We start from the raw sequence: 15,649 nt of genomic DNA on the forward strand, positions 1-15,649 counted from the left end.
GACTTTTTCATCTGGTGGACAAGTACGGGGAAATTCTGAGGAATAACAAAACCTGGCCAAAAAGTAGCTCCCTAGCTCCTGACTCCCTTTTGCAGCTTGACTTGTACATAAAGAAAAACGACAAATACCTTAAAATCCCATATATTCAGGCCTTTTATGAGTTAGCTCGCCACCCAGTTGTCTGTTCGTCTTGCCGTATTTCTGCGTTGGCTCCCCAGACCCCATTGCCCATAGGCTCACCAGTATTACAACTCCAATTCCTGCTTTCCAACTATCAACTCAAAGCCTAACCCAGCTGGTTTAATTTCTCTAGTCTCTCTTATAGTCTGCTGCTATTCCACTCTCCATCAGTTTCTTTTCCTTCTTGCCCTCCACCTTTATCTGCAAAGGAAGGGCTGGCGTCTACGGCCGTGGCACCTAACCCTGGACTTCAGTCTTTCTCTTTTACCTTCGGAGAAGGGGCCAGTGCCAAAGGCCACGGCACCTGACCCCAGTATCCAGCCTTTCTCTTTTATCTTTGGAGGAGGGGCCGGTGCCAAAGGCCATGGTGCTTGACCCCAGCCTCCAGCCTTCTCACCTCCCTCCCCTCACTGCTTGATAACCCCCTGGTGGCAGCCCTACCAGCTGCAACAAGTCACCACCCCCACGTGTACTTGGAAAACCCATTCAAGTTTCCACATGGCTTAATAGGTCTCTTCTCAAGGGGGTGGCTGGGACAAAAGGATGTTAAAAAATTCTTCTTTGTTGTTTTCTTATGATAAATTTCTCTCAAGTTATATCTAAACTGGGACTATATCAACCTTCTTCCCAGAGGAAAGTAAAGGGATCATGTAAATGAATCCTGTTAGCTAACTACAAAAAAGGTGTTAGCCAGGCTCGGTGGCTCAGCCTGTAATCCTGCACCTTTGGGAGGCTGAGGTGAGTGGATTGCCTGAGCCCGCAGGTTCGAGACCCGCCTAGGCAGTGAGATCTCATCTCTACAATAAATCAAAAAATCAGCTGGGCGTGGTAGCATATCCTGTAATTCTGGCTACTCGGAAGGCTGAGGTGGAAGGATCACTGGAGCACAGCAGATCAAGGCTGCGGTGGCTGGGAGCGGCCACTGCACTCCAGTCTGGGCGACAGAGTGAGACTCCAACTCAAAAAAAAAAAAAGGTGTTAATAAACAGGCTAACTAGGACAAAATAAAAGAGGTTTTTCAAAGACCAGATGGAAATCCAGCAATGTTTCTAAGTCGCCTCTCTGAGACATTGCAGCAGTTTGCTAGTATTGATTTAAACTCTGTGGAGGGACAAACTCTTTTGGCTATGTATTTTATCTCCCAGTCAACACCGGACATTAGGCACAAACTCCAAAAAATTAGAGAAGGGCCCACAAACCCCTCAACTAGAACTATTGGACACGGCCTTTAAAGTCTTTAACAACTGGGAGGAGGAAAGAATGCAGGACTGCAAACATAAGTGGAAGCGTTTCAGGTTTTATCTGCCACTTTAGCAAAAAGAGCCACCAGTGATAGTCTTCCACCCCAGATGGTCAATCACAGAAGGGGTACACAGCCCCTTCCCAGGTTTGTTTCCGATGCTGTCAAAATGGGCATATGGCCAAAGACTGTCAAGCCCCGCCGATGGCAAAACCCTGTCTCAAATGCAAGCAGCATGGACATTGGGCTCATGATTGCCTCATTCGCCCAGACGAAGGAGAGCACATGGCCCAGAGGCTTGGTGCAAATAAGGGACACCAGCCATCTTGCATGATCTCAGAAGGGGATTTCTTGCTTCAGTTGGATTGACTCATCCCTGGCTTGGTAGCCCCAATGTCTTTGGAACAAACTATTAAACCAACCGAACCTAGGGAAATATCAGTAGCTGGCAGAGTTATATCATTCGTTATTGGTATGGGGGCTACATGCTCAGCTCTACTTGAATTTCCTGGTCCACTCCTTCCTTCACCCCTTTCGGTTGTGGGGGTGCAGGGCATTATATCCAGGCTCCTCACTACACCGTTACTTCCATGTGTTCTGGGAGATAAAATATTTCAACACTCCTTCCTTGTTATTGGGAAGGGACATTATGACCAAAATTGGAACTCTTATTATTCTTTACCATGAGCCATCACCACTGTGCTTTTTGGGTGCCTTTTGTTTAGCTTTGGATTCCCCTAATAGTTCTACATTGGATTCTATCTAAGCCCTTCCACTGCATATAAACTTATTGCTTCGGTTAGAGCTCTGAGGTTAGGAAAAATGTAAAAAAGGTTGTTGGTATGAGGTATGTTTTTGGTAAAAAAAAAAAAAAGGATAAAGAAAAGAGAAATAATTTTGTATAGGAAAGAATCAAGCATGTCGATAAATGGTATAAGTATGTCGAACATGGTTGGTGAAAGTTAGTGAAAAAAAGTAAAAGAAATTCTGTAAACACTCGAGGCTACAAAAAAGGTTCTATAAATTTACCATTAATATCAAGTACACTAATGCTAGGCCAACATGTTACTCGAAGGCCAGAACATGAGCTTCTTAATTAACAATCTCCAAAAGAATTTTCTTCTTTAAATAACAGAGGGGGGAAGAAAGAGACAAAATTCAATGAGCCCTTCCCCCACTGTCTTTGTTACAAAAAAGTGAGGTTTTTTTCCTTTTCAAAATTGTTGGACTATCATTTTAACTAAATAAGTAACTTTTACAATAACTACTGTGATTTTGTGTTATAACATGCTTGTAAAAATTTTGGTACTTAAACTTTTCAAGTTCTTGATTCAGTCTCTCTAGGGTGAGATAAGCAGGAAGCTCCAGGAACCACACCTACCCCACCCGCTTCTGAATTGCCTGAAGGCCAGGTAAATTAATTTCACTAACAGCACTGCCAAATTGCTAACAAACTTTAAAATCTCCTTCCAGGCCCAAGGATTAACATCCAACATGGGATTAGTGGCAAAATAACCTGGGCTTCACTCTCTAGCATATCAATTGCTGTAAAAGTATATCAGACCTATTATAAAAACAAAGGAAACTGTTTTCTCTTGCCAATGTTTATGTTTTGAATTCTCAGTTTAAGTTATAAGCTAACTACATGTCTCTAAGGTTTTCAATTTTTCTTTCTTCAGACTTTGTGTCAAAGTGGCTATATTTCCTTGTTAAAGTACAACTATAGATAATTTACAAAAGAATATTTCAACTTATGTTAATGAATACATACAATTTACAGAACTTTCACTTTTCCAACATTGTTTTTTGGGACAGTAACTTTTTTCATCATCGTTTGCTTAATAATTTGTGCCTATGCTCTCACTTGATGTTTTATTAGATCCAAATAGCATTTGCTTAAGGTCCTGCCATTTCCTGTTCATGCCCTTGGAAATAAACAGGTAAAGACATCACTACGGCCCCATCTCAGCAGGAAGTAGATGCAGAAGAATGATCTTCACCCCATTTCCCAGGATCATAAGAATATTTCCAAGAGCAGGAGTGGGGAATGAAAGGTACCTATAGAAACCCAGAAGGAACTTGGCTTATTCTTAGTCTTTTGGCCTCAGTGTAGCGATTAGCAAGCATTCAGACATTCTACTGCAGGACAAACAGCAGCCTATCCCATCCCCCCTAGGCAAATCTCCTTCAGATACAAGATCGGGACAGCCCAAATGACCACTCCACCTCTTTGGTCAAGGAATTTGTGAATTGCAGATGTCTAACAAGTCTCTTACAGAAAATTCCCCTCAGGTTAACCTAATCAGCCCTCTGTGAACTACTGACACAGATAAGCCCCACTATGGCAGCAATCATGTGACTAACCCACCCATCTGCCTGCTGTCCATCATCTGACATCATCAGTACCTGCGCTTGCCTGCCCCTTTGTGATGATGTGGAAGCAGATCACCTCCCAGTCACCTTAATAATCTTCCCCCATCAAGGGGAAAGGTTAAAAGGACTCAACCACAAGCAACTAGGGACCATTGCCTTGCTAGAGTCTGGCGTGGCCATGTGCTCTTTGAGCCATGGCTGTTGCCATGCTTCTTGGCTTTGGTCCCCCTCCCCCACCTTGGGGAGGTGAATCTTCTCTTTTCCTTCTCTTTCTCTCTCTGATTTATTTCTAAATAAACTTTTCTTCCTTAACCTTTTTGTGTGTCGCAATTCTTTGCAATTTACTCGGATCTCTGGGAGGCCGGCTCGCACCTCCGGCTTGCCAGCCCCAGCAGTGCATCTCTGGACCCTCCCTGCATCTCTGGACCCTCACCTGGTCCATCCGTACCCTAACACTTTCTACAAAACAGCTCACCTTTTCTAAAATGAGGTTGACTGTTTATAAGATCTGAGAAGGGACTAATTAGTATTGTAGGTTGAGTGTGGAGAGTAGCTATTTTTATTTTTTGAAAAATCACTTACAGAGAAGCATTTGTTTGGTGACTTGTGTGTAAAATTACTTTTCGGTAACCACAGTGCTGGAGTGTGGCCACTGTGTAGGAACAAAACCCATGATTCTTTATCCCTATTCGAGATGGAGCCTATTGTCACCCAGCAACCTGATTTTACACATTTTTGCAGGTTGAGCAAGAGACAAGAGTGACTCTGACCTCTTGTGTTCACGGATGTCCTCATGGATTTGTAAAGATGGAGACTAGAGCTAAGTCCCTTTGCAAGCCTTTCCTTAGGATGGGAAGAGATGACAGGACTCAGCACAAAGGTCTTGTAGGTGAGAACGTTGTGATCAAGGGACTCCTCGGAGCTCCCTTCTCCTTTCTGAATTTCGATGACAATGAGCCAGTCCTGACCTCCAAAAACGCATCACACTTCTACTCACCACGTGGAAGAACATGGTCTTAGTCCATCCAGGCTGCTGTAGCAAAAATACCTTAGACTGGGCAATGTATAAACACCAGACATTTATCTCTCACAACTCCAGAGGCTAGGAAGTCTAATATCAGGGCATGAGCAGATTTGGTGTCTGGTGAAGGCCTGTTCCTCCCTGCAGAGGCCTTCTGTGTCCTCAGGAGACAGAAGTGGCTCCTGCTTCTTGGGCCTCTTTTATTGGTGCCCTTACCCATTGGTAATGGACTTATCTCCTGAAGGCCCCACTGCTAAATGCCACAGGATGGGCCTAGGTTTTGGCAGGAGTATGTAGTACACTTCCTCCCTAGCACGCATAGAGGGACCCCTCTCACTCACTCCTCTCCCTCACTCTCCCAGCCAGGAAGTCCTGTGCTTAGAGTTTTTTTTTTTTTTGAGTTGGAGTCTCACTGTCGCCCAGACTGGAGTGCAGTGGCCGCTCCCGGCCACCACAGCCTCGCCTGCGGGGCTTCGGCGATCCTTCTGCCTTAGCCTTCCAACCACGCCCGGCTGATTTTTTGACTTATTGTAGAGATGAGGTCTCACTGCCCAGGCGGGTCTTGAACCCGCGGGCTCAGGCAATCCACTCACCTCAGCCTCCCAAAGGCGCGGGATTACAGGCTGAGCCACCGAGCCCGGCTCTAGAGTTTCTAAAGAACCATGATGTCTCGTTCCTCTTTACGTATGCTCTTTGTAAATCCTCAGCCTGAAACTCCCTCTCCGTGCCCCGCCCTCCTTTGCTAATTTTACTTGTCATTTGTGGTTCCGTTTAGAGGTCAGCTTGCCTGACCACACCCTACCCCACAAGAAACAAAAACAAAAAACCCCAAAGAGAACGCCAGCAGCGGCAACACATGCAGGGCTTGTTCCCTGTTCCCTCATCATCCTGCGCTGAAAGCTGGAAGCAACACCTCAGCTCTGTCACCAGCACCTATTCCCGGAGCGGGTCTCCCTGTTAGATGTTTTATTCCTGAGAATACTGTGTCCTCATCTCTAAATGCTATTCCGTGAAAGAGGTATAAGATGCAGACAAGACTGGTCTCTGAAATCAGGAGCCATCTAAGGAGTCTCCATAGGAAAGCTGAGGTTAGAACCCACCAGGTGTTGGTGTGGATGGGGTGGGAGGTAGTATTCTAGACTGAGAGAAGAAAAATGAAAATGTGAAATTTGGAATAAACCTTAAAACTGGGTGAAATCAGCCAGATGGAGAAGGCTGGGACATGGAGATGGAATCCCAGGTGGAGGTCACAGCAAGGACAAAGTGCAGGAGAGAACTGGCTGCCTAGAAGGCCCCCGACACAGTGCACGGTGGTGACAGTGATACAGGGTGGGCTGGAGAGAGACGGGGCCTCACTGTAGGGTGTCCTGAGCAGCTCAGGGCTCCTGTACCCCCACAGAACCCTCCTCCAGGGCACAGTTTCTCTACCACTGACTCCCACTTTTACCCTGACCTTGAACATGTGACTCTCCTCAACCAGGAGGACACAATCTAATATGGCTTTGGGTGTACTCTCGTGTGTCCTTAAATGCTACTTCTGCTGTAAGTACAAGCCCAGGCCAGCTTCCGTGAGGATGAGAGGCCCCGGGGAAGATGAGAACCATGAACAGAGCAGCCCTCTGTCCCAGTGGGGTGTCAAACTCGTTAGTGAGACCATTATGGACCACTCAGCCCAGCTGAGACTCAGAAGACTATGTCTGCATGACTGACCTCGGGGAACACAACAGAAGAACCACACTGCTGAGACCAGCCAGAATTGCTGGCCCATGGAATTATGGGTAGAAAATGGTTGTTGCTCTTTTAAGCTCCTACATTGTGGATGGCCTGTTGCAGGGCAGCAAATAGCTGACTAATCCTATTCATGAGGCTCCACCCTAATCATTTCATCACCTCCTTCTGAAGGTCCCACCCACCGCTTACTACTATCAGACTGGGAGTTAGGTGTCTATATGTGGATTTCGGGGGCACAAACATTTAGAACACAGCACATGCCCCTGCACATCTACCAAGCAGTGCGTGGCCCAGGGTCAATATGTGCTCTATGTAAACCTGGTTTAGTTTGACTCTACACCTGACAAGCTGAAGAGGAAGGCCTGGGGGACTCCTGGGTGGTCATGAGGGCATCTGAAGGACAGTCTGTGAAAGAACCAGAGCTGGAGGGCTGTGAGGCTCCAGGGAGCAGGATCTGACCTATGCAACCATCCACAGAGAGAAAGGCATAAGTGGCACTTGTCTCTGGGCTCTCTCCGCCCTGGCACAGCTAGCTTGGCTGGGGTTGGGGGGAGTATCTAGTGGGCAGCTGTCATCACTGAATGACCCAATTTGGCCACATGCCTAAAGCAGAGACCTTGATTGAAGTCATTCCTTCAAAACAGCATTGATTAGGGAGGGGGGTTAGTCTCCCACAGTGGAATTAAGGCCTTGCTGCCAGAAAAAGGGAGAATGGACTTGACACCCAAGGCAAGAGATGCCACTGCACCCTAGCAAGGCAGAACACGGGTCTTCCAACTGCACTCATGTCTCCTGTCTGGAGGAGGGTGAACCCATGGACAGAGAGGCTCTCTAGGCCTGTCCCTCCCATGCCCCCAGTGATACAATTATTGGATCAATGGGAATTTACAGACAAGGCTGAACACTAAAGGCAGGAGCCATCTAAGGGATCTCCTTGGGGAAGTTGAGGTTGGAATTGGCCAGGCATGGTGTGGACAGGATGGGAGGTGGTATTCTAGGCTGAGAGAAGAAAATGAACAAAAATGTGAAATTTGGAATGAGCCTAAAAACTGGGTGAAATTACCCAGATGGAGAAGGCTGGGACTTGGGGATGGATTATGTGGCTAGTATGGGAGGTGGAGTACTAGGTTGAGAGAAGAGAATGAAGAAGGAGGAAAGCTCTGTGGAGGACCGAGAGCCCTGAACTGCTCGGGACCCTATAGTGAGTCTTGGAGTCCTGCCTGCAGTGACCAGGTGTGAGTTAAGTGCCTGCCAGGGTCAGGCTTGTGGAAGCTATGTTCCTGATTAGGGCTCACCCCGGGTCAATTTTTGGTTATTGTTTTAAATCTTCAAGATGACTGCATATTTCTGATTCCTTGTTTATCTTTCAAAATCGAGATGCAGAAACTTGGTGGAGTCTAATATGAAGTGGGGAAAAGGCAAACACACCCAGACTTCACTCCTGGAAGTGAGGCAGGAGTGAGATAAGCAGCGTCTTGTGCATTCGGTCCCCTTTTTAAAAGGCTGCTTGGAAAGCTATGTTTTGCTGCTAGAAGCTGTTTCCAGTACTAGTGCCTGCGTGGAAGCCCATCGATGATCATTTCTTTCAGTAAGCGCTGCTAAGGGCTTGCGTGCACATCCAGGTGCAGGCTCCTGAGCTCTGTGAGGTGACAGCAGGGGGAGGTTGACCTCTCTTAGGACACGCGTGCGAGTGGACTGCAACTGTGTCGTTGGTACTTGTTATCCCTAGCACTTGTCCCAGTGCTTTAGACTTAGAAGGAACTAGAAAATATACTGAAGAGTGGAGGGCTAAATGAAGGGGCATGGTCAGCCCTCTTTCAAGACGGTGGGGGTGGGAGTGCGGGTGGGAGGGGAACCGAAAGGGACAGGCTCTGGAAACTTCTCAGAGTTGCATCATTTCCCTTCTGCACAACATGTGCAGGAATGGCTAGAACCCTGGCCAACCAAGAGCCTGACCCCATGTGTCCCTCAGGTCTTGCCCGCAGGACCAACCAGGCTGGTTCTGTTTTCACACGGTCTGCAGGGCCTGGGCTCCTCGGGCTCCCGGGTCTGGGCTTTTGTGACTGAGGACTGGTTGCCCATCTGATCACTCAAACGGGTCTGTGAGTCTGTACTGGAGTAAAAGACAAGGAACTGGAGATTTGGAAAGGGTCTTTCCTCCCTCAGCCAGCGGGATGTTGTGTGACCCTGGGTTCCAGGTGCAGCTCCACCAGGAGTTGGGAAGCACCTGACTTCTGTGGGAAGGCATGTGACATCTTCAGAGAGATCCCCCCGCCCCCAAGCTCCATCCAGGAGTGGCCCTGGGTTTTCAGAAAACACAGACACACCAGTGTCCCCTGAGGTCACCTTCAAAGGCAAAACAAAAGGAAAAGTCGTCCCCCACTTCTGTGCTGTGTGTGTTTCGTCTTTACAGGAACATTCCTGGCACACCAACACTCGGTCACACTTTAGCTCTTGTCACTGGATGGAACTGGTTCTGCTGTTTTCCATCCCACGGACAAGCACAGCTTACAGAAATGCAGGGCCCTAATGCCCAGAAGTCACCACTCGAAGCCAGTGGGGTCACTGACTGACTGGCGACTCCCCCGCCCCTCTCCCAGGCGCTCTTCAGAGCTCACGGTTGTCCTCTCTCTGATGTTTGGTGAGTTCGCTTTGCTCCCTGATATCGGAGGGGCTGCGTCCCTGTCGTGGGAGGAACTGGAAGTGGGCATGGACACCCTTCTTCCCAGAACAAGCCCTTGAAGGAGCCCCTCCTTGATTCTTCCCTGAAAACCAAAGAGCCTCCAGCAGCCTGGCCCCAGGGAGGGCCATGCTGGGTGGATTCCCACCAGCCTGGACCACATGGCACGACCAAACCCAGCTTCTGTGTGAATCTATTAAGCTTTGCGGTTCCTCATTGCCTCAACATGGAGCGCCCCTCTGGCTGGTGCTTCCTGTTGTGAAAACGAGCATCTTAAGATGTACTTCAGAGAGCTGGAGTGGGGACATGACCTCACCTGGGGGCACCACCCTGCATGGGCCTCCAGTCAGAACCTCATCCTGCCGTCCACCTCCCACCTCGTCAGAGTGCCCAGTCTTTCTGGGGACTCTTACCCACGTTATTTTCCTAGTTCCCCTTCCCTGGAGACTCTGCGGAATGCTGTTCCATGCAGTCTAACTCCCCAAACCTGTTTCCCATCTTCTTCCCACTGGACAAGGGCAGAAGGAACCTCAACTTTTCAGGACCTGCAGACCTTCAGCTTCCCACCCACAGCCACCTTGACCTCCCGGCCCTCAGCGGAGCAAGTCACCGTAGCCCTCTCTGGTGTCACAGTTGGCGGCATCCACCTCTTGATCTCACCAAGTCCCCTCTGGCCCCAAAGACCCTGAGATGAGCTGGTTGCTCCGCCCCACCCCACACCTTGGAAAAGCCCTTCCCTTCTGCTGGCTGACCCCAGCCCTCTCCCACTTCATGCCTGTCTTCTTTCTTTCTCTTCCTAACCATCCCCATCCTCCTCAATGTTCCATAGACCCTCCAGACATCGTAGTCTGGGAAGCCTCCCCAACCAACTCCTGTTCTCCTGCCCACAGGCTGAAGGCCAGTCATGGAGGAAATGGGTAAGACTCACAACCACATGCTGGATGTGGGTGAACATGCAAACCAGGGACTGTTCTGGTGCAGCTGCATAAGCTCAGCGGCTTCCCAGAAGCCTCTCCTCTCATGGTTCCGTTTCTCTCAGTGGTCGGTCTTCCTTGGTCCCCCTCCCAGGCAGTGGAGAGTCCACAGAGCTCCATCTCTGGGTCTCCTCTCCCCTGGCCCACACGCTTTCCCCTGGTGGAATCTCCATCCTTACAGCCCCTGTGACCAGTGTAGACACCTCCCAGGCGACACTCATCTGTGCTGACAGCTCAGGTATCCAGAGCTTCAGATACCTGGAGCTGAAGGCCCCGGGCACACTTGAGACCTGGCATGTCCTTGACCTCAAATCTGGACTTTCCTTTCTATTCTTTTGTTTGTTTGTTTGTTTTTAGTGTTCTGTTTTTACTCTTTCTCAGAAGAATGCCCGCAATGGAACAAAACTGCAAATATTCTTTTGGCTGTGCAAAAGAGGAGTCAGTGCTTAAATACAAATGGGAGGTGTGATTTTTCTCTTTAAACAAATACGAAACACAAGATGGGTTCCCCAAGCATCTGGACTCTAGGCTTGCTGGAGGGGCTGCTTCACCTGAGAGGCTGCAGTGACGTCACAGCTCCAGCCCCCAGCAGGCAGCACTTGTCAGAGGCCAGGGGCTGGCCAGGGTTAGGACGGGTCCCTCTTCTTCTTTCCCTTCCCCTCCTTTCCCCTCCCTTCCTTTCTTCTCTTCTCCCTCCCTATTCTCCTCCCCCCACCTCTCACTCAGGGTCTCAGTCAGTCACCCAGTCTGGAGTGTAAAGGTGTGGTTATAGCTCACTGCAGCCTTGACCTACTGGGCTCAAGTGATGCTCCCACCTCAGCCTCCTGAGTACATGGGACTACAGAGACCACCACGACACCCAGCTAATATATATATAGTTAATATATATATTATATAGATTGAGCCACTGCACCCACCCTTTTCCAAAGTCTTCCCTAGCTCTCTCTAGATGTCATATGGCCAGGAGTAGGCAATGGGCATTCTCAGAGGCCAGTGGCCCATAAAATTTGAGAATCCTACAAGATTGTCCTAGTCCCCCCCCACCTTTTTTTTTTAAAGTAGGATTTATTGAGAGGACAGGAAAGCTCCCAGAGTGGGAGGGGACCCAAAAGGGTTGCCCTCCTGGTATCCTCTGTGGTGAGGAGACACTTAGATGATTTTTCTCAAGTCCACTTACAGGACCAACCTGAAGCCTCTGGCCTCTGTCTCTGAGAATGCTGGGCCAAGGCTCTTGAAGAAAGCTTCTCTCTTTTCATTTTTAAAGCTCTTTTCCCGGCTGCTGAGGGTCAGTATGCAGTATGTTGGCTTCTTTGAGCTCATACAGGGCCAAGGGGTGGGAGGACATGCTGGCTATGGCTGTCATAGTCTAGGCCATCGTCTGGCTGGCTATGATGGGGTTAGCTTGGGCCAAGACCTGCTGAGGTATTCAGGCACCTAGCAGGTACCAGTGCCCCTATGGAGCACCAACACCCTGGAACCGGCCCAGATCCCATCAGCCTCGGTGACTTTCACCAGATAGTCTCCAGGCCTTTGAACTTGAACTCCAGCTCTGTGTCTGATTCCCCAACATGAGCTACCAGGCAGGTTCTGGAAAAATCCAGAGAGTCCACAGAGCAGAGAGAGATGGCTCTGGCTACCCTGCTGGAGGCCAGACTGCGGGCAGCAGACCTCAGAACCGTGTGAGTCATCCACAGCCCTGTAACACCTGTGTGGGCCTATCCTCCAAGGCAAAGCTGGGGGCTCACGTGAGGAAGCTGTGGATGACACTGGTGCTGGCGGTGTGGATGACATCATCCACAATGCCTGTGACCTACTATGACTGTGACCCACTTCCTGGTATGCTGTGGCCTGACCTGCTCTGTCAGGGCCACGGCCATCTTGGAGATGGTGGTCATGACCCAGCCGGGGAGTGCTTGGCAAAGGAGATGGGCTGTGCCATCCTGGTGACAAGGCCTGGTGAGGGTGGGAATTGATCGGGGAGTTAGGTTGCACGGGCCCAAGGCCTGCCCCTTCTGTTCGCACCTGGGTTGATGACATCACCATCCATCTGTGTCCCAGCTGGGAAAGCTGAGCGTTAGTCTCACCTCCCTCCTGTTGCCCCCAGATGTAGTCAGCTGCCAGCACTCCTGCTTCCAATTTTAAAGCATCACTTGGTTCTGCCTCTCCCAAGCCCTAGGCTGCCTGCTTACGACAGGCCTCCATCACGTCCTGGGGCTGTGATGTGCCTGCCCTGGAACCCCCATAACAGCTGTTCCACTGTGTTCCCCACACTGCTCTGTGGTTGCTAAGAACAGGCTTACGAGGGCGTGCTTCTGAGTCGAGCTTCTGTTGGTTCCACAAGCCCATGGGGTTCAGATTCCATAGTCAGCTCCGAAGCTCTTCACCACCAGCTGTGGCCGTCTCTCCCTTGTGTTTCTCTCCTACCTTTGTGCTCCCTGCACACACCAGAGGCTCCTTGTGCCTCATCCTCCCAACTGCCAGCAGAGAGCCCTGCATTTCCAGAAATCCACAGGGTCTTTTCAAGCGGTTCCTTTTCCTCCTCCCCACCCCCATTCTCTAAAGGATTCACACACGTGTTGAAACCATGCCTTGTCCAGGCATCACCTCTTCCATGAAACTGTTCCAGATATTCCCAGGGTGCCAGATATTTTGCTCCCAGAACACTGTGTATTTGCTGTAGACTTTATAGTGTGGTTCTCCGTTTTTCTTTTCACATGTTTGTATCTCACAGTAGATGACAAGCTTCTGATTATTAGGGAATTGGATAGAGGTTGTTTAATATATGTTGGTGAATGGACGCAATGTTGTTCTTTTCCCCTAGATGTTTTTAGTATCAGCCTCTTTCTTTCTTTTCCTTTCTTATAGTCTTAAAACACACTCAACTCAAACCTAGATTTTAATAGCCTCTAGGCTGACCCCCCCCCAGAGCAACACTGTTCAATAATGTAGCCACTAGTCACATTTGGCTACTCCAAGTTGAAGTGAGCTGTAAGTGTATAAGGCATACTGCATTTTGAAGACAATAGGAAAATAAGAATGTAACACAGCTCAATAATTTTTGTTACTCCTATGTTGAAATAATATCTTGGAAACATTAAATAAAAATATATTGTTAAAATGAATTTTACCTGTTTCTTTTTCTATTTTTAAATACAGCTGCTATATAAAATTACACATATGGCACACAGTATTTTCCATTAGGCATTGCTGTATGTAACCCTCTGATCTCTTCTGCAGGACATTCTTGGTGTATTCTGTTTTTCTGAATCCTTGCAACGCTGAGCAGAAATTTTGGAGGAAGGGGGAATAGAAAAAAAATGGTATCTGCTAGCTGGTTACTGCAGGGTTCAATTCCCCAAGAGTTCCTTTTTATGATGTTACCGTCCTACTTGAAGAGTCTACAGGTTTTTCCTTCATCAACTGCAGTCTTTGTCTGGCTTCCCGGATGCCTTTGTCTGGCTTCCCAATCTTCCAGATTCCTGCCACATGTGATTTCACCAGCCTCACCTCTCACTCTACCCTAAGAAGTGCCCTGTGCTCCTCGCTTCCTGAGATGCCTGAAGGCTTTTTGTTTCTGTGCCTGCTGCTCTTCCTCAATATTTTCCTCCCCTGCCCTCATATCAATGAAACCTGTCTACAGGAGATGGCTCATAAGTTCTACCTCTCACATGGGTTTTTTTTTTTCTTTCTGTTTATTGGGACTCACCCTGATATTTTCCTAGTGATTATTGGCCGAGCTATGCAGCTTAAGCCATAAATTGTTCAATGATCGAGCATCTTTAATGCCATGTCCATTTGATTTAATTCCACAAATACTTTTGAGCCCCCGCACCAAGAACAGGCCCAGGTAGGCATGAGAGTCATTTAGGTGCAGAGTCAGAGGATGGACAGTGGCCTTACACTAAAGGGTAAGACACAGACCCACTCATGGCCTGTCTTAGCACCTGCCCCCTCACAGGGAGGGCTGTGTCTATTCTGCTTGTGTGAGGCCCTTGTTAGAAAGTGGTAAAATCCATACCACACCACATCGGTCACACCTCCTCACCCAAAACTCACACCCCACAGGCCTGGACTCAGATGTTCTAGGCTCCAGTCAAGAGTGTCTTCTTTCTCTAGTTCTCTTTTTCTTGCATTAAGGATCATTGTTTATTTGGATTCTTGTTCAAGTAACAGCCCTAGGTCTTGACTTCTAGGCCATACCTTCACCTTCTGGAAGGGCTTAAGCCTGGCGTTTTAGACTGTGATGCTGAGTGGCATGAGGTGGTGTTGTTCTGTGAGTTCCTGACTCTGCCACCAAAAAAAATTTCAGGGCAAGTCCAACATGTACTATAAGATAAGAATTATAAGAAAGAAAAAACATGCTTGAGAGAGAGCATGGGTGCCTTAAGAGGAAGGACACACGCATGACTTTGTCAAGAAGCATTATACAGTTTTACAACGATGATTAAGCAAACTATTTCATAAGCTAAGGAGCAGAGAGCGGCAGATATCTGGTTATGAGTTTGATTACCATCTCACAATCTTTTAATGTCACAAGGATCTTATAAATAATGAAAAAGAATTTGGCCTTTTTGTTGTTGTTGCTGAACATCATGTCTGTGTTTTGGGTAATTCCTTTTTGTTTCTGTGATGTACTGTGCTGGTAGATCTACATTTAGCCTGAAAGGTGGTCATGTCTGGTATGCCTGGTCATGTACCGATAAGGAAGACGCCTGAACGCTTACCCATTTTAAATTTAGACCTGTCTGCAAGAAACTCATAAATCATGCCTAAGCTATGCTGGCTACCCTGCCTCACCTGCAGCCACACTGCTTTGAGTTTGAATCCAACTCCTCCCGAGTAGCTCTGCGATTCGAGCGAGTTGTGCAGAGGCCTCTGTGCTTCCCTCTCCTCATCTGTGAGAGGGTAAATGAGGGAAGAGTCCATGCACAGAGGAATTCCTCAAGAATGGAGCTCTCCACGCACGCCACCTCCAGGTTACTCCTTCTGTTCAACATGTAAGAGACTGTTCTTTCTATTTGAGTCCATACGTATCTCTAGCTTCTGAATAGGGGCTGTTTCTGAACCGCAGGTGAACAAACGTCGCATGAATGAATGAATGCATGCACGCATGCATGCACCCGATCGCTATGATTTTTGCACGTCCAATGTGGTGCCAGCAAGGGTAAAGGCAGGGATGCAGTGCAAACGGCCTCCTATAAGAGCCGCTCATTCCTCCTTTGAGGTTCTCAGGGACAGTCACACCAACGGAGGGGACCCGCCCCGTACAGCGCAGAAGCCGTGCTAAAACCACATCAGCTAAGGCCACCAAACAGACCCGCCGGAGGGACGAAGCTACGGCTCGCGCATGCGTACCGCGCCCGGCTCGTTCCTCCGCCACTCGGAAGCACCGCCCCTTCCTATGTCCGGCGCAGGAGGAGCGTGCGTCCCATGGGCTCCTTTCTTGTCTA

General features: G+C 48.6%; 1 protein-coding gene across 1 annotated transcript in view; it reads left to right on the forward strand.

Annotated features, from left to right (window-relative positions):
- The first annotated feature begins 9,503 nt into the window (after positions 1 to 9,503).
- SMAP1 (small ArfGAP 1) overlaps positions 9,504 to 15,649 on the forward strand; it is a 153,138-nt gene continuing 146,992 nt past the window's right edge. The window contains exons 1-3 of the mRNA XM_021714256.1: positions 9,504 to 9,864; positions 10,294 to 10,437; positions 11,773 to 11,833. Of these exons, the coding sequence (XP_021569931.1) occupies positions 9,504 to 9,864; positions 10,294 to 10,437; positions 11,773 to 11,833 (566 nt within the window). The remainder of the gene's footprint in view (positions 9,865 to 10,293; positions 10,438 to 11,772; positions 11,834 to 15,649) is intronic.

The sequence above is a fragment of the Carlito syrichta genome, unplaced genomic scaffold, assembly GCF_000164805.1.
Source record: "Carlito syrichta isolate Samal-C Ts95f unplaced genomic scaffold, Tarsius_syrichta-2.0.1 Scaffold305546, whole genome shotgun sequence".
Classification (NCBI taxonomy): Eukaryota; Metazoa; Chordata; class Mammalia; order Primates; family Tarsiidae; genus Carlito; species Carlito syrichta.